Source organism: Emys orbicularis, chromosome 9 (assembly GCF_028017835.1).
Source record: "Emys orbicularis isolate rEmyOrb1 chromosome 9, rEmyOrb1.hap1, whole genome shotgun sequence".
NCBI lineage: Eukaryota > Metazoa > Chordata > Testudines > Emydidae > Emys > Emys orbicularis.
Window position 1 is genome coordinate 46,982,097 of NC_088691.1, and position 18,424 is coordinate 47,000,520.

Consider the following 18,424-nt stretch of genomic DNA (forward strand, 5'->3'; position numbering starts at 1 on the left):
GTGTAGAGAGTTAGATTGGCACATTTCTTAGGGTCTGTCAGTGCCATCGCAGAAGGTTGGTTGTGTTTGAGTAGCAGAGGGGAAGATGATGAGAGGATGGACTGAGGTCTCCCAGTGGCCCCTGCAATCACTGATTGTGTGGGATACCCCAGCCTGGTCCTGACAGATTATCCTTGCTCAATGAGCCAGGGTTCTGCAACACCCTCCCCAAATATACCAGGGAGGGAAGCTCCTCCCCAACCCCAAACCTAGGAGGAGTCAAACCCCATGCGCAAGTCGCACTGTCATTGGCAGCGGATACCAAAGGGCAATCACCCTACAGGAAATGAATCTCTGTATTCCCTCGGTAGGTGGATCTGCTGCGTCCCATGATCCTTCACGGCATAAAGACCCAGGGGGCCCGGCAAAAGCTCTCCAGCCTCTACATCTCCCAGTTCATCATCTTCTATGGCCTTGATGGGGAGAGATGGAAGAGATACAAGGGGAACGCCACCAGCTCCCAGATGGTGAGTAAAGGAGAGAGAGTAGGATCTGAAAAGGATGCTGCATCTTTCTAGAACTGACTGATAGGACAGGATGTGATGAAGGCAGGCATCCTGTCTTCTGCAGCGGCCTGAACCCCCTTCAATTCATACAATGCTATCTCAGGAGGTCCTGTGGCACCTTTAAGACTAACAGAAGTATTGGGAGCATAAGCTTTCGTGGGTAAGAACCTCACTTCTTCAGATGCAAGATGCACTTTTTCTTGCATCTGAAGAAGTGAGATTCTTACCCACGAAAGCTTATGCTCCCAATACTTCTGTTAGTCTTAAAGGTGCCACAGGACCCTCTGTTGCTTTTTACAGATTCAGACTAACACGGCTACCCCTCTGATACTATCTCAGGGGGTAAATATCTTCCTGATCCCAGCAGGTGATAAGTTTATACCCTGAAGCATGAGGATTCATTGCTCCAGTAATTGCATCCTAGTTCATGTCATGGCAGATGTTTATGTCCATATAAGTATCTGACCATTTGTAAACCTACTCTTCAGTGACATCATGTGGCAGTGAGTTCCAGAGGTTAATTTTGGGTTGTGTATAATAGTATTTCTTTGTATCCATTTGAATGGTGTTTCATATTTATTTCACTGAGCCCTTATCCTTGTATTATGAAGCTGGTAAGGTTAATAAGTGCCAGACTGGAGTGACCGTCTCCTTGCCACTCCTTATTTTGTAGACCTCTGTCCTCTTCCTTCTGCATGCGCTGGAGTAACAGGGCCCCATCTCTTCCCTTCCTGCAGGTGTTCTTTGGGAATGTGGATGCAACGGAGGTGAAAGATAATCGTTTCAACCCGCCAATCATAGCCCGGTATATCCGCCTCCACCCCACACACTACAGCATTCGGACCACTCTGCGCATGGAACTCATTGGCTGTGATCTGAACAGTAAGTCCCACCATGAGGCCCTCTGTTTCTGGCTCCTCCTCATGCCCTCTAAAATCTAACACTGGAGCAGAGGGGGGCAAGGGCCTTCAGGCGCTAAATTATCAACTCCCGCTGATTTCAGCGAGAGACAAAGGTGCTCAGGGCCTGGCAGGGTTAGACCACGTTGGTGGCGGGGCTGGCACCAGACACACCAAGATTAGCTGCGGGGGACAGGAAGAGGGAGTGACATCTGGTAGGTAACTGATGCTTGAAAATCTCCTTATTGGCTGATGGCTATGGCTATCCTGGGAAGAGCACAGAGCTAGCTCTCGGTGCTGATGCAGCAGCTGTGGGTGGGTGTGTTAGCCACGCTGAGAACGCTCTCCTAGAAAGAGTGTCTGATCCTCACCTGTTTTAAGGCTGTGCTTGGAACCCTGTTTGCTTTTGGTTTTTAGTCAGCTGCCATTTCAGTCTAGGGGAGTGATGGGGAGCAGGTGAGCGGATGGAGTCTTCCCTCCCACACACACTGGGACTGGATATGTGAGGCATGTTGGGGAGTAACGGACATTTCCTTCTGAGTGACTCAAGGAGAACAGCTCCCCCCCCCCCCCAGTGAGAGCAGGTTGGAGGGAGCAGGAGCTGCTTTGGGTGTTGGGTGTGTGTCCCATGCACAGGACTGTTCTGGAGACGTGGGAGCTGGGCTGGCGGGGGACGGCAGAAGCTGAGATATAGCCAGGTAAGGTACGTGCACAGCAGGACTGTGACAGCTGGTCTTGATGTGATAATAGATGCTGCTTCCTATATGTTGGCCAGTAGGCCACCAAATGTGAGTAATGGGCAACCAGAAGGCATCTTGATTTCTATTGCTTCAACTCTCTTCCAGGCTGCTCTATGCCCTTAGGAATGGAGAACAAAAGTATCTCCAACCAGCAGATCTCTGCCTCCTCCTACAGCGAGAACATGTTCTCCAGCTGGGCTCCCTCCCAAGCCCGACTTAACCTGCAGGAGAGGAGTAATGCCTGGAAGCCAAAGGTAACCACGAGGCATTAAATGGGGGTTTCCCAGCTCGCAGGAGCACTGAGCTAGTGACAGAGCACTAACTCGCCACACTCCCCGCCTCTCCCGACAGGAGTCCCTGTGGAGAACGGTAGAGGAGCAGTAGTTGTGGGTCAATCATAGCTGCTCCAGTCTGAGCAGGAGGCTCTGTATGGTAGGGTGCAGGAGGTCTGGCTGTGGGACAGATCATAACTACTCCAGTTTTGGCCTCTCCCAGCAGGAGGCACTACAGAGATGAGAGTAGGAACAGTGAGTACACTTAGCCTGAGCTGTGATCCCTGGCCTGATGTTCAGAAATGTTGAGCACTCACCATTCGCGCCCACTGACATTAGTGGGACCTGCAGGGCCTCAGCCCCTCTGAGAGTGAGGCCAGTTGAGTTCAAAGTCTCTTTGGATCCAGCAGCTCCTTGTAGAACATTTAGACCCCATCCACAATACAAGTAAACTGTGACTGCGACACTCTCGTCTGCCATGCTTACAACACACCATGCTGAGTTGAGTCCACACAGCAGCCTTTTTCACAACACATGTATCTCCAATGGATTTATGCATCTGCATCAATCATGCTCCGTGCCGTGTTTGTATCATGGCGCTGTGGGAAAATCAGGGTAGCTATCCCACAATGCCTCAGCAGAGCACATGAAGCAATGCATTTTGGGATGCCCTACTGCAAAGAGACTGGGAAGGAGGGCTGGACAACCAGGTGACACAGACGCTGTCAGGAGATCCTACCCACACAAGGAAATAAGTGTCCTCACTTGGTTCAAGGAGCATGCCATGTGCCAATCTAGCAGGGCAACACCTGGTTAGCTGAGATTGTTCTGAAGTTTTAGCACTAACCATGTCCAGAGATGGTTACCAACTTGGCTCAAGGTTACAGCATAGAAAAGGCTTTGGCCTGTTCGCTCCCTGGAGCTGAGAACATTCTTAGAGCAGTGGGAGGGACTGGACATGCCTAAGTAAAAGTTCTGACATGTTGAGAGCTGAGGGGACTGCGTGCACCATGTCTGGTGGGTATTTCCAAAGGGGTCATGAAGGCTGGTGTGTCATTCCCCAGGTGAACAGCCCCAATGAGTGGCTGCAGGTGGACTTTGAGAAGATCATGAGGGTCACTGGAATTGTAACCCAGGGCGCCAAAAACATCTTCAGTAACATGTTTGTGAAGGAGTTTGCTGTCTCCAGCAGTCAGGATGGCTCGTGCTGGACTCCAGTTCTCCAGGATGGTGAGGAGAAGGTAAACAGAGCCAGGCTGGTGCATGGGGGACCAGGGAAAGCCCAAGGGATCACAGACACTGGTACTCAGGGCCGTCCTTAGGCATACACAGCTATGCTGCCTAGGACACCCGAAAATAAGGGGCACCTGGCCCTAGGTCTTAGTGTCCACCCTCCCGCCTCTTCCTATCCCTGTTCTGACCCTTCCTGCAGGCTCCCACCACAGCTGGCTGCTGCAGCCTGGTGAGCCTTCCTCTGGAAGGGATCTAGTACTTAAAAGTGAAAAAGCCTTCCAGCCTGCCAGACCTATTAGCACGACACTGAAACTGTTAAAGAGCCATTCAAGTGGTAATGAAGCCATTTAACAGGCATTTGCCAATCCCCAGGTATATACTGTCAGTTTCTGGATTTACTGACAAAAACAGTTGTGCATTACTGTAATATTTACTCAGAACAGGTTAGTCTACAGGACCTTAGTTTAAAATTTGCTTTAAAAATATTTCATTAGTGTGTTGCTGAAGATTATAAAATCACATCTCTAAAAAAGCCTTGCATAGATTTTTAGATGCACAATCCGAGTATTCATCTTTAGCCTTAAATGCATATAGTTTTTTAAATAAATCCTTCTAAAGACCACCCTTATCTAAAATACACATGCGAGCCTGGGCTGCCGTCGGGCATAGGGGCACCAGTTTAATAATACTGCATAGGGCCTCATAAATCCTAAGGATGGCCCTGCTGGTACTCCTGGGCTCACACTTGGAGAGGGGCTGGCAACCTCTCTGTATCTTTATTTAACCAACAGCAACTCCTGGGGCTTTTGTCATTGGCAACTCAAGGGCCACTTGGCAGTAATGTGCTGCCAGGGTTGTGATGTTGTCTCTTTGGATGGAGCAATTAGAGGGGTTTTTCTGCTAGGATGAGAAGTCGGTGCTAGGTGTCAGGACTGTTCTTGGTGCAATCCTGTTTATGTACCAAGAACGCACACAAAGTCCTGGTTCTCTGAAAAGGTAGAAAGAAACAACAGTAGGCAGTTTCTTGGCTGTAAAATTCCCATGTCTGCCCCTCCAGTAGGGGACCACTCACTCATTCCCAAATACCGGACATTCCAGTACTTCTGGGAATGGCATGACCCCACCCCTGCCAGCATGACCCCACCCCCACTGGCTTGACCTTGGATGCACCGTGCACACAAGGTCATGCTGCATTGGGCAGCGGGGGACATGCCATTGTTAAGAGCACACTGCTCTTCAGATGAGCGTCTCCCATCTGAACAAAACCACATCTGTTTTTTTCTGTGCGGAAGTGGGACATACCCTAAAAAGCAGGACTGTCTGTCTGGTTTAATACTGGACAATTGGGTTCTTACCCTTCAGTGAGCTAAGCTTCCTCCCAGGATCACATTCACAGCTTCTCCAGTCATCCTGCAGGCTTTCTTTCGCTAACACACACAGGCTTCCAAACCAGTCTGAGTCTCCTAGCCCCTGAGTTTGTACTCAGTCCACTGAACTGCCAAGTACTTTGGGCAGGTCCTCCATTGTCTCTCCTACATAAAGTGACTTATTTGCTCCTTCCATTGAGCCTGAAAAAGAGCACTTGGCACAGCCATTGGATCAGACTCATTAGTCAGAGCCATTAGTAGCTTTCAGCATAACAATGAGGGGCTCCTCCCAAAACAGCCCCCCTCAGCCAGCTGTAAACCCCTATTCCAGGGTGAGAGCTGATTTACACTAGAAAATTAGTCAAACGTTGCTCAGGAGTGTGAAAAATCCTTGAATGACCAATTAAGCCAACCTAAAAGTCCCTCTGTAGACAGCACTAAGGCATGTCTACACTACAAAATTATGTCGACCTAAGAGCAGGTCTACATTACAAATTTACATTGGCGCAGCTGCAGCACGTCTGGCAAAGATGCTCTAAGCCGATGGGAGAGAACTCTCCTGTCAGCTTAATAATTCCACCTCCGTGAAAGGCGGTCACTGTGTCGGCGGGAGAACCTCTCCCCTTGACATAGCGCTGTCTATACAGGTTGGCAGAATACGTCGCTCGGGGGCGGTATTTTTCACGTAGTTATACCGAAGTAAGTATGTAGTGTAGACCAAGCCTTAGTTACATTGGCATACACAGTAATTAAATCACTTTTGCTCCTTGTGTTGGCAGTGCGCGTCCTCCCCAGGAGCGCTTGTACCAGTTGTACTGTCAGTGTGGGGCATTGTGGTATGGCTTGTGAAAGCCAGTAACAGTCAGTGTAAGCTCCACATTGACCTGGGTCAACCTAACTACATCAACATTGACTCTACGCCTCTTGCGGAGTCAGCGTAATGGAGCAGTTACATCAATGGGAGCAAAATGTTAGTGTAGACACTTAGAGTTAGGTCAAGCTGCCTTGTGTGTGTCTGCCTAACTCTGTAGTGTAGACCAGGCCTAAGTCAACGGATGAATTCTGCCGTCGACCTAGCTACAGCCTCTCGGAGAGGTGGATTTACTACAGTGATTGGAGAACCCCTCCCATCAGTGAAGGTGCTGTCTACACTGAAGCACTACGTTGCTTTAAAGGGCAGACATAGTCTGAATGTGCTGCAGGGTACTATGGGACTCAGGTAATTTATCTGCTCTTCCACTGAAACAAAACTGTCTTCTCAGGGCACTAGTCAAGGAGAGATGCAGCAGCCCCACTTGGCAAACAAACATCTCCTGAGTTGCACTTGCTAGGAGTGCCTAGGGTGGTTGCTGCATGTGGATAGCATAGCACAGTGCTGCTGGAGGCAGAGGGTGGGTAACCTTGTTGCAGGGCTGGGCATATTCTTCCCCATTTGAAAATGTCTCACCCAAACCAAAACTTTTCCGTTTGTTCCAAAGATTTTCTAACCCTTTAAAAATAAAATTGAAGCAAAATTTGAAACAAAAAATCATTTTGAATCGAAATATCTATTTTCCATTTTTTTGCATTTTTTTTCTTGACCAAAACAATGCAGAGAATTTGACACAAATGCATGAAATATTTCTGTCGACCCAATTATCCAGTTTTAGGTGAGAAAGAGTTTTGTCCGAAAAGTTTTGCCCAGCTCTAAGGTATGGTTTCCTGCCATTGTGCCCGTTGGTGCTTGCTCCGGGGTGAAGCCTTGCGGTGGGGCAGAATTCCACCAGCCCTGCTTGTAACTACCCTTGTGCCACCTGGCCCATCAGAAAGCAAAGTACAGGGACTTGTTGAAAACACGCATCACCCCCAAATTAGAAACCTGCAGGCCAGAATAAGGGGCTTGGTAAAATCCTGACTGTGCAATGGCCCAGGGGGATGGGGATAATGGAGGAGAACTGGTTACCGTGTGTGCTGCAGCAGCTGGGAGATGGGACGAACTCATGATACAGCGACATGGATGATTTAGTTGGGGATTGGTCCTGCTTTGAGCGGGGGGTTGGACTAGATGACCTCCTGAGGTCCCTTCCAACCCTGATATCTATGATTCTATGAACAGTCTATTAGTATGTGTGTTCCCTCTGTGTATAAGAATCATAGAATCATAGACCCAGAGAGTTAGAAGGGACCACAGGGGCCATCTGGTCTAACCCCCTGTCAAGATGCAGGATTTGTTGTGTCTAAACTATCCAAGACAGATGGCTCCAGCCTCCTTTTGAAAACCTCCAGTGAAGGAGCTTCCACAACCTCCCGAGGCGTCTGTTCCATTGTCCTAATGTTCATACAGCTAGAAAGTTTCTCCTGAGATTTAATCTAAATCTTCTCTGCTGTAGTTTGAACCCGTTGCCTCTTGTCCTGGGTGACCAGATGTCCCGATATTTAGGCGTTTGTCCTGATGTCCCGATATGTCGCGGCACTCCGCTTTTTTTTTTTTGCTCCGCCAGCGACCCCCTCAATGTCCCGATATTTTCTTCCTCTCATCTGGTCACCCTATGTCCTGCCCTCTGTGGCAAGAGAGAACAATTTTTCTCCATCTTTGTAATGGCAGCTTTCAAATATTTCGCACCCCCCCCCCCCCCCGCAATCTCCTCTCTTCCAAACTAAACATATGCAGTTCCTGCAGCCTTTGCTCATACAGCTTACATTCCATCCCTTTGATTATCTTTGTTGCTCGCCTCTGGATCCCTTCCAGTTTCGCTACATCCTTTCTATACATTGGTGACCAAAACTGGACAGTAGAGCAGTACTGTCACCTCCCATGACTTGCATGCTATGCCTCTGTTAATGCAACCTAAAATTGCATTTTTTTGCAACAGCATCGCATTGCTGACTTATGTTGAGGTTGTGATCCACCACAGCTCCCCGATCCTTCTCAGCAGTGCTGCTGCCAAGCCAGTTATCCACCATTCTGTATCTGTGCATTTGGTTTTTCTTTCCTAAGTGTAGCACTTTCCATTTGTCTTTGCTGAATTTCATTTTGTTCTCTAATTTATCAAGATCCCTCTGAATTTTAGCTCTATCCTCCAAAGTGTTGGCACCCGCCCCCCAGCTTTGTGTCATCTGCACATTTGATCAGTATGCTCTCTATACCTACATCCAGGTCATTAATAAAGATGTTAAACACCACCCCATACACTGCCTCCCCATATATTAGACCTGGGCTGTAACTGAATGATAGAGAAAGCCTATTAGAGCAATTAGCTGTCTGCACCCAACGCAGTGCAGAACTGATTCCTCTAGTTTATTCTCCAGATCTTTTCCTGTTTATTTTTAAATTTCCCAAGTGATGAAGCTTCTACTCCTTTCCTTGGGAATCTCTGCTTCAATCTGATAGACCTGCTGTTTAGAACCCTCCTCTTCCGCTATGTTCCTTTGCTTCCTTTCTTCCCACTCCTCACAGGTATATCCTCTGCTTGCACCACCTGAAATAATTCCCCTCCCATGCCCTTCAGATACAGGGATCGCCTTCCTTAGCATTGTCCTACCCAGGGCCGGCTCCAGGCACCAGTGAAGGAAGCAGGTGCTTGGGGCGGCCAATGGAAAGTGGCAGCACGTCCGGGTCTTCAGCGGGAATTCGGCGGTGGGTCCCTCAGTAGAGAGGGAGCGAAGGACCTGCCACCAAATTGCCGCCGAAGAATGAAGCGGCATGACTGAGCTGCTGCCGAAGTGCCGCCGATCGGCTTTATCTTTTTTTTTTTTCTTTTTTTTTCGCTTCGCCACTTGGGGCGGCAAAAAAGCTGGAGCCGGCCCTGGTCCTACCCCCAGCTGAGTGAGATTCCCCCCTAGAGTAACTCCACTGACATCCAGGGGCTGGTTCCTGGGATGAATCTCTGAATCTTTCCCCACTGAAGGAGTGAGCAGCCCTGACATGGCAGAGCAGAGAAAGTGCCAACAATTTCTTCCTCCTTTCAGATCTTCAAGGGCAACCAAAATCACTTCAGCACCGTGGTGAACTCCCTGGATCCTCCGCTCTTTGCCCGGTATCTAAGGATACACCCCCGCCGGTGGCAAAACCACATTGCCCTGAGGACGGAGTTCTTAGGCTGCGACACCCAGCAAACATACTGATGGGCTGACAGCTTTGGATTAAAGGACCTAGCTTTGGCTGGACACTGAACCGTCACCAAGCCTGGAGCGAACCAAAGAGGAAGATCTTCCAAAGCCCATAAGAAGGGCCACATTCACTGCAGGTCTAAGCAGAAGCAGCACCGTTCACTTCAGTGGAGTTTCATGCATTTACACTAGCTGGGTTGGGAATGTGGCACAGAGCACTCCAAGTGGTCGGAAGAAAGGATCCTGCAAAGGTTTATGGGTCGCCTGCCCTTCCCATCTTTCTCTTTCTCATATACTGTGTGCCATATAGTCGGAGCATAGCACTAAATAATTAAACAGTAATTTTCCAGCAAACATCTGCCGCCACCCTCCCACCCCCCACCTCTCTTCCCCAGGCTCAGCCAGCCTTGAAATCCCCATGGGGCTTAGAGTCAGCATTCATAGCAGCTAATAATTAATTAGCCACTGAGGTCTGCTTCATTATTTTCCATAAACTCTCAGTGACCTGGCCCTGGCCCCAGCATGAGCGATTGAGGGTGTGGTCTGGAGGGAGAGATAAGAACGTCACCCAAGGGCCACGTTTTGCAATCAGCTGGGGTTCAGCGCACCCAGCGGCCCCTGCCAGAGTCCAGGCTGGGGCTGTGCTAGCTAGGCAGAATGCCTGAAGCCAGTGGCCATGCAGCCTGACTCAGGGCTGTGGGATTTGTCCCACATGCCCTTTTGTTTCCCTTCCTTTGCTGAGTCAGTAGTGCTCCTGCACTGTCATAGCCCAGTGCCACCATTCTGTCTTCCGCAAGTTGCTCTCTTGTTGGCAGTCATCTCCTGGAGCAAACCCTCCTCCTCCTGGGGCTTTTCTCCCTTTCTGTGCTCACGGTAGCCTGCTATGGGACTTTGGCCCCTCATGTGCTGATACCACGAAGAGTGCAGCCCAGGCAGGCTCTCAGATTGTCACAAACAAGGATACTTCCTGTCGCACACACGTACCCACCCCTGCCCAGATGCCAAGGATTCAGGGGGAAGGGGGTGCAGGGGTGAGAGTACAGGGCAGCGAGATGGAGGGGGAGCTCCCTCCCCTCTCCCTGGCTTGGAGCTCCCTGTCGCATTAGGTCTCAGGCTGACCCTTTGGGTGAGAGTGGGTGCCTGGCTCACCTCTTACATAGTTCTCTGGTGCGGTTCTGAGGTGCTCCCTTCCATTGGTGCCGTGTAAGCAGGCCTGCCCCCTGCCAGGGGATGGCAAGCAGGCCAGACAAAAGAAAACTAGTTCCACGGCCCTTGCCTCATGCGCGGGAGAGGGGAGCAGGCTTTCAGCGCGGCAGGCTGTTGCAGCTCCCACTCTCCTGCGTGGCTAAACAGGGTCTCAACAGCAATAACAGCCCAGAGGGCTGAGGCGAGTGGTGCATGCACATCATGCTCCAGCTACTAACAACACAGTGCCCTAGTCTGGTTTGGGTGGTACCCAGTTCCCTGCATTCCTCCCTTTTATAGACCCTTGTTAGGGTCTGACAGGCCTCATAGATGGGCTTGGGTAGGGGCTGGTCCTTAACCCCCTCTTGACTGGTGTGTGTGGAGGGTCAACTCTGTCTCCCACAACTCCCTCCCCCCACAGCTGGATAGTGACGTGAGAGCTCCCCCTTTTGTTTCAATCTACTTTAACCAAGGCAAGTGTTGGGAAGGGAAGGTGGGGTGATGTCATAAAAGCAGCAGGGTTCCACATGGCAGCTTTAGAACCCAGAATGGGAGACTCCAAGATCAGATGTGATCAGGTGTGTGTGTGTGTGTGTGCATGCGCACACGCACATGTCCTCTGGAGCTGTCACTCTGCAGTTTGGCCATCATCTGGAACCAGAAGCCTGATTTGTTCCCCTGGGGCTTGGCCTCACTGCCCTAGGGCTGCCTCTGACAGTGAGTGCCTGGTAATTTGCTCTGTACAAAAATGTTTTTACGGACCTGATGGCCTGACAGTAAGAGGGTCTTAGTCCTTGCTCTGTAATGTATTGTATTGCCCTGGTAAAAGATGAGAAATACAGCCTAGACATTCTGGAGTTCATTGGTACCTCTCTGTGTGCGTGTGTGTGCGTATATGTGTGTGCAGGTACAGATGTGTGTGCATGTGTATGTGTGGGACAATGATTTTCCTGGGGACTGTAATAACAGCTCTTTGCATGGGCGGCGTAGCGAGATTCCAATATGTTGCTGGCCAGCCAGGACAGCCACTCCCTTGGAGGAAAGCAACACAAAGCTTGAAGCAGGTTGGTCTCAATGGAGGAATGTCTTTCCGTGCCACTGGGTGACTTGTGGACTGTGAGCTGGGCTGTAATAGACAGTGATAAATGTTCCCTACAGCAGTGCTAGCTCAATGGCACAAGGCAGCAGGACAGTCAAAGAGTATCTTCAGTGGGTCCTAGAGACCCTAACAAGGATGACAGGCCTGAAGACTAGGCCTGCCAGCTGGTGGAGGCACATGGGACATCCATCCTCTGTGCCCTAACACTTCACTCTTGTGAGCGGTCAGCTGGGGATCAAAACACACAAGCATCCTGCTCTTACAGTGCTGCACAGGGTAGGATTCCTGTGTATTTCAATAGGCATGAAGGGTGTGCGATCGCACAGACCGTCAGTGCATCCCCCTGGTATCCCACATTCAGCAGCAGCAGCCAATATCTGACACTTCAGCTGACAGGAGGATCCAAACATAATGCCCCCAGGTGGTGCTGCATTTCTGTATGTGAGCGGCCAGAGGATCCCTTCCTCGCTGGCCCCTGCAGTGACTATTGCCCAGAGCAGGAGATCCGATTACCCTTCAGCCCAACTGCATCATCACAATAACAACCTGCTCACGGGAACAGAGTGACCAGACTGAAGGACGACTTCTCATGCTCATCAGAGCAAGGAACTCCTGCCTGTGTGGCTGATGGCGTGGATCTTAACAGGGTCATTGCCCTCATTAGGGGAAACAAAGAGCACTTCAAACTCAGGGCTGGAAAGCTAAGAAGGACTCGGAACAGTCCGTCTCTCAGTGGCTTGCAAGCTGATTTTATCTTTTATTTTAGGAACAGGAGACCAAACAATGCCCCTTTCCAAGGTGATTTTTCCAGAACCCAGAGCAGCTGCAGGATATACACTGAATCCAGGCATTCTAACTCACTCAGTGTCAGAACACAGCTGACTAGGGCCACTGCACTGCTCAGTGATTTGCTCCATGATACCCTTCCATGATGGACCACCCTCCTCATATGAATCAGCAGCTCACAAACTAGTGCCAAAGAAACCCTGGGTGCCATCTGACATGCCCTGCAGGGATCCATCCTGCACTGGCAGAGACATGGACCAGATGGCTAGGCAGCTCTGTAGTTCCTGTCATTGTACTAAGCGACCCTGGGGGGAAAGTGGGGTTGGGTCCCCTGGGAAGTGTGGCCTACTTTAGAGTGACAGGTACCTCCTCCAATGATAAGCCTGCCCTTGCCAGCTGTGTTCTGAAGCTATTAGACTAGAGCCTGGTCTTCCTGTTCCATATAGTCACTGCAGCTTTCTTGGCATTGGTAAAATCAGCTGGAAAGGGGCCAGGAGGCCAAAATGGTTGGTCTTGGCTTGGAAGGGGGCAGTGGCAGAATCAAGGTGTGAGGGGATATAATCAGGGGCATCTGTGGAGAATGGGCCAATCCACTCAATCCCACCAGCCTCCACCACTGGCACATCCCAGAGCCGGTATCTGCCTCTCTTTTGTGAAGCCAGGGTCTCTTGGGCTGCAGGGCTAGTGAGACGCATTGAAAGGATAGTGGTGCTCTCTCGCCAGCTTCATCCTGCTCAAAGCAGGAGTCACAACTCGCTGCCCTCATCCCAGATGCTGAGTTTTTAAAATATAGTGGTAAAGAGATTTAAAAGAATCAATCAATTGGACAGAAGGTCAACCCAGGAAGTGTCCAGTCTGGAGTGTTCCCAAAGTATGAAGCCAGCCTTGAAATTCCAGGCAGCAGGGTATCAACAGGGAAACTGCAGTCCATGGGAAAAGTCACAAGTCCCCTGCAGCAACTCCAGCTGCCCAGAAGTCAAGTGACTCAGTAATGGCTGTGGAGTGCTGGATTGTGGGCGGTGGATTTGTAAAGCCTTACAGGCTCCTGGACTAGTTTCCAGAACTCTCTCTTTAAATGTATCTTCTTCCCCGGGAATGGAAACAAGACCTGGTTTCCCCTTGCCATATGAGGCAGAGCTCCCCAAATCCCCAGCCCCTATGTCATCTCAAAACAAGAATTCAAAGGTTCTGCAGAGTTAAAGGGCCAGATCCTCCGCTAATGTAAATTGTCGTAGCTTTGTTGCCTTCAGTAGAATGGTGCCACACAGTTTACACCAGCTGAGGGTCTGATCCGAAGTGCTTGCATGGTGTAAACTGGTAGCAAGTGCAAACAGTGCAATTAGGTTAATTTGGGGAGAGAGGGTCTTTCCTGCAACAGCATCTCAGGATTACAGAAACCTACTCAGTTTAGGGTCAGGGGAGTCTGATAAACTGTGTTACGAAATAAACCCTGGTCATTCTGTCAAGAAACAGCCTGGAGGGATTATCCATCACCTGGGAGCTTCTCCCACAAAGCCATATGTCAAGTTATCCATTTCCCTCTTTTCTAGCCTCTCTCTGTCTTTCGGCCTCTTCTTCCTCTCTTCTCACTCTCTCCTTTTTTCTTGGTGGCTGATCTTGCTTAGACTTCAGGTATCCATGTGAGTAATTCGGTTCCAAACAGCAAACCCAAACCCTTTGCTGCTTGGTGCTGCACTACTGGTGGATTTTGGCCCCACAGGAGTATCACATAGGGCTCATCAGAGGCGTAGAGCTGGTATATTGGCTCCTACATCACCCCTACTCCTATCTGCCAGCACAGGGGGCATAAGAGGTATTTTGTACACCCGGTATTGTTTACAACTGCCTTCAGGTTGTTCTAAATTATGCCAGGGAATTGGCTTGTCAACGCAGCTGGCCCAGGATTGGGAGAGCGCAAAGACCACCTTTGCAACTACCTCTTGAGCTGCAACAGCCACAGCTTGAGGATCTGGGTCATAGTCACTCATGTGACACAGAACTACCCTGTCTATTGCTTATGCACAGGCCACCCTGAGTCCTGCCAAGAGGCCAGTGACCTTTTTCTGGGTGTCTTTGCTTTGGGCTTTTATTCCTCTCCCTCAATACATTTTAATTTCTTAAAGCATTTAAAAAGAAAAAAATTTCCCCCACACTGAAAGGCACCAAAATAAACATTTGTTACAATGTCAAAATGCTGGCTAAAAAGGGCCTTTTCCCCCAAATAAAATGGCAAATGACAAGAGAATCAGGGCAAAAATGGCTTCATCTGTTTTTTAAGTTCAGGCTTGACAAAGCCCTGGCTGGGATGATTTAGTTGGGGATTGGTCCTGCTTTGAGCAGGGGGCTGGACTAGATGACCTTCTGAGGTCCCTTCCAACCCCAATATTCTATGATTCTATCTCTTGGTCAGGACTCTAGAAACAGCAGAATCCAGACCCAGCCATCCCTGGGAGCCCCTGCAGGTCCAGGAAATTGACCACATGGGGTACATCTGGGAACCCAGCAGGCCCAGGAAATCGATCGCCTGTGGTACACCAAGGGGCCCTGTAGGCCCAGGAAACTGACCAGGTGGGGGACACTTATCTGACCCTAACAGACTCCCAGGAAGGCATAACCCACCCCCAAGTTCCTTCCTGTTATATCCCGAAAGGAAATTACTTTTCAACCTAAAATGTGCTGCTCATTTCAATCCTGTGCATGAGCAGGAAGCACACTGTCCAGGGGAGACACTTGATACTGGTAATGTCAAACCCTGCTGCTGTAACAGTGGATTCTCAACACCAATTCTATGAAAACAGATATGGGAGACTGATGTAAAGGGACAATTAACATTAATTAGCAACAATTTGTTATTCCCAGAATGAATCCCATGCTGCATAAAATCGATCACTTGATTATTACCTTTTCTGTTCATTCCCTCTGAAGCACCTGGCATTGGCCACAGTTGGAAGACAGGACATTGGGTTAGATGGACCGTTGGTCTGACCCAGTATGGCTAGTCTTATGTTTTTACAAAATACAGAACCAGACCCAAAAATGGGAAACAACCCGGAGGGGGGGGGGGCAGTGTAGCCTAGTGAATAGGACACTTAACTAGGAGCTGGGGTCAATTCCCACCCTACACTGATCTGCTGGGTGACCTTGGGCAAGTCACTTCCCCACTCTGTGCCTCAGTTTCCTTTTCTGTAAAATGGGGATCATGGCATTGCCCTTCTGTGTAGAGTACAGCTGAAAAGCGCTATAGAAGAGCTCAGGATTATTATTATTACATGTATCCAGGTACTTACAAGCCCCATCTGAGCCCCTCAAGTATTCATTCTCACAAAACCTCCATCAGGTGGGGCAGTGCTATTATCTCCACTTTACAGGGGGTGGGGAACCATGGCAGAGAGAGACAAAGTGACCTATCCAAGCCTATGGCAGAGCCAGGAATTGAATCCAGCCCAGTACTTTAACTACACGATCAGCCTTCTCCTTGTATGAGCTGAATCAGGGGGCTGTTAATTACACTGAAGATCCCCCATGCTGTCTGAACATATTTAATGCCCCTATGAGTATCAGATATCTGAGAAGTCATTGTCCGTTGGATCTTCCATGCAGCATCTGCAGCTTGTGGGGGACAGGGTAAAGAGGACGCACTGCTGTTGTTTGGCAACTTGCGTCTCCCAGCAATATTTGTAATGCTCAGATGCAGTGTCAATTTAATATCAGATATATTCTCTGTTGGGGGACTCCATTCGCCTCTGGCAGGGGTGTGGACTGGCTGATTCAATAGGTTCTTTTCTATCTTGGCTATGATCCTAATGGTTCTCTTCATATTTCAGAGTAATTCTCCTCTTCCCTGCTGTTTATACCATGGTTAGCTGCAGGATTGTAGTTTGCTCTTTGCATTTATAGGCTCCCACAGCAGTATTTTCATTGTTATGAGCCTGTCTCATGCACTATTAGGATAAGGGAAGCATGAATCCAAACAGCCCTTCTTCCCCTAGGGATGCACAAGAAAGTCTTTATACGTGCTCATAATAGCACAGTTCCTAGCTATGCCTGCAATCAGATGACAAGGTGTGATTCCATGGATCATTCTGTAGACATCCAAATCCTGGATCCAGACTTCCCCAAACAGTGGGGATGTTGGAATCCCAGCTTTATAGCTCAGGCCTTGCCTCTATATTTATAAATTCAGAATCTTTCTTAGTGAGATGCTCTTTCTAGCAAGAATACACTTAAGAGCCCGTCTGACTGGCTAGCCAGGGAGTAGAGAATTAAGGGACTACTTTCAAATGTGGGCTGCAATTTGCACCCACTTAAGCCTGCATGAGCGCATCCAAACAGGCGCTACAGGCACAGTTGTGCATTATTTGGGCCTGTTCCAAAGGCCACTGAAATCAGTGGAAAGGTTCCCACTGACATCGCTGGGCTTTGGATCAGGCCCTGTGTGAACAGTTACTCACCAGCATGTTGGGCTCATACCAGTTTTTCTGCTGTAATAAAGGGAATGGGTTTGGGAAATTTTCCCCTTAGTAACTGACGAGTCTTTTCTCAGAATAACACAACCCCAACCTGTTTACACTTTTCAGTCTTCTTGTGGTCAAAGGATGCCTAAAGATCAAGACTAGAGCAAGGGCAAGCATGTGAGGGGCCAGGCGGAACCAGGTGAAGAGAATCCAGCCCTGTGAGAAGTCCCCTGGCAGGAAGAAGCCATGGCACTGCTGTTGCACAAGGCTGCGTTTCCTCTGCTGGTCCAGCTGATTGCCTCTGCCTCCTGCTACCAGTCCACCTCCAAGCCTGAGGTCATCTCCCACCCACCCAGGTACCTCTTCAGGATCAGAGAGCGGGGAGCCCAGAAACCAGTCCCAGGAAGACTTCTGACTTGGCAGGAGAAGGGGAAAGTTTACCCCTTTGCTGTGGGAGAGAGAGGAGGGTCAGGCCAGGAAATCCAACGTAAGTAGCAAAAGCAGCAGCTAAAGCCAAATTATGTAGAGACAGGCCTCATGCCTCCAGCTCTATGGGCTGGAAGTAGAGAATGGTACTGCCAGATCCATTGGTAGTGCTCATAGATGACGTATTTTTAACCCCCCCCTCTCCCGGTGTCTGGGATCTGCAGACTGAGGTACATGATGGATGTGAGGCTTATTGTTCCCTTGGAGTCAGTTCAGTGCTGGAGAAAGGGACAGGATTTGCAGCCCTGAAACTATAAATTCTCAGTGTATCCATAAGAGCATCTACAGGACTGGCCCTAGCTATGTACTCCAACTTGGACCTGAGAGGAACCAGTTTTAGGGACAAGAGAGGAGTTCAGTCACCATGATCCATTCAGCTCTTGGTCACTCTGCTAAAACTGCTGCCAAGGGCGGGGGCAGGTTAGTGTCAACTGGGCGGGGGACGTGTAATGTGGTTATGAAACATCATAGCTAGTTCCTCCACTCCCGTCCCGTGCCAAAGGGGTACTGGATGTTTCAAGAGGGCAGAATGTAATTTGTTTACCCTGCCACCAAATGACCCTCCATTTCCTTTGTAAGAAGGGCTCAGAGTTCAGGGTTGTCTCTCTGATTGCTTTGTATAAAAGTAAAAATAATCTGCATTGAGGGCACTGACACTAGACTCATCTCCTCCTCGAGCTCTTGTTCCTTATAACAGCAAAGGACAGTCACAAGGTGAGGCAAGTGAAAAGATAAGTGTATTCTTAGTTCTAATAGTTAAACACTATGGGCTATGTAGGATCAAAAGGGGCGAATGGAACAGGATCTGAATTATTATACTATTCATGCTTCAGAATAAGTTCTGATTTATTGGTCCTTTTCTAAATCTACTTTTATGAAAAATCTCACTAAGAGACTGAAACTCCTTGGGTCAGCTAAAACGGGTCCTCTTGGTCTCTGTTCAAATAACTGAGAAAACCCTAACATTTAACAATTAATATTGGGGTCTGTCTACATGGGAACACTCAGGAAAGTTAATCTGAATTAACTAAAGGTGTGGATTTAAAGTGGATGAGTTAAACTGCATTAAATTCCTGTGTAGACACTCTAATTCAGAATTAAAGTTACCTTAATTCCATTTTGCTTAATTCACAGAATTAAATTAAACTAAATTAAAGCCACGTTAATTCTGAATGACAGAGTTTTAATGAAGTTTAACTCATCAACTTTAAAAGTTAATTTGAATTAACTTTCCTGAGTGTCCCCAGGCAGATGAGCCCTTAGAAATGT

The 18,424-nt window shown here is 48.9% G+C and overlaps 1 protein-coding gene across 1 annotated transcript in view; it reads left to right on the forward strand.

The window, feature by feature from the left end:
• F8 (coagulation factor VIII) overlaps positions 1-18,424 on the forward strand; it is an 83,907-nt gene that overhangs the window by 62,950 nt on the left and 2,533 nt on the right. The window contains exons 22-25 of the mRNA XM_065410755.1: positions 351-506; positions 1,283-1,427; positions 2,290-2,438; positions 3,521-3,697. Coding sequence (XP_065266827.1) covers positions 351-506; positions 1,283-1,427; positions 2,290-2,438; positions 3,521-3,697 — 627 coding nt within the window. The remainder of the gene's footprint in view (positions 1-350; positions 507-1,282; positions 1,428-2,289; positions 2,439-3,520; positions 3,698-18,424) is intronic.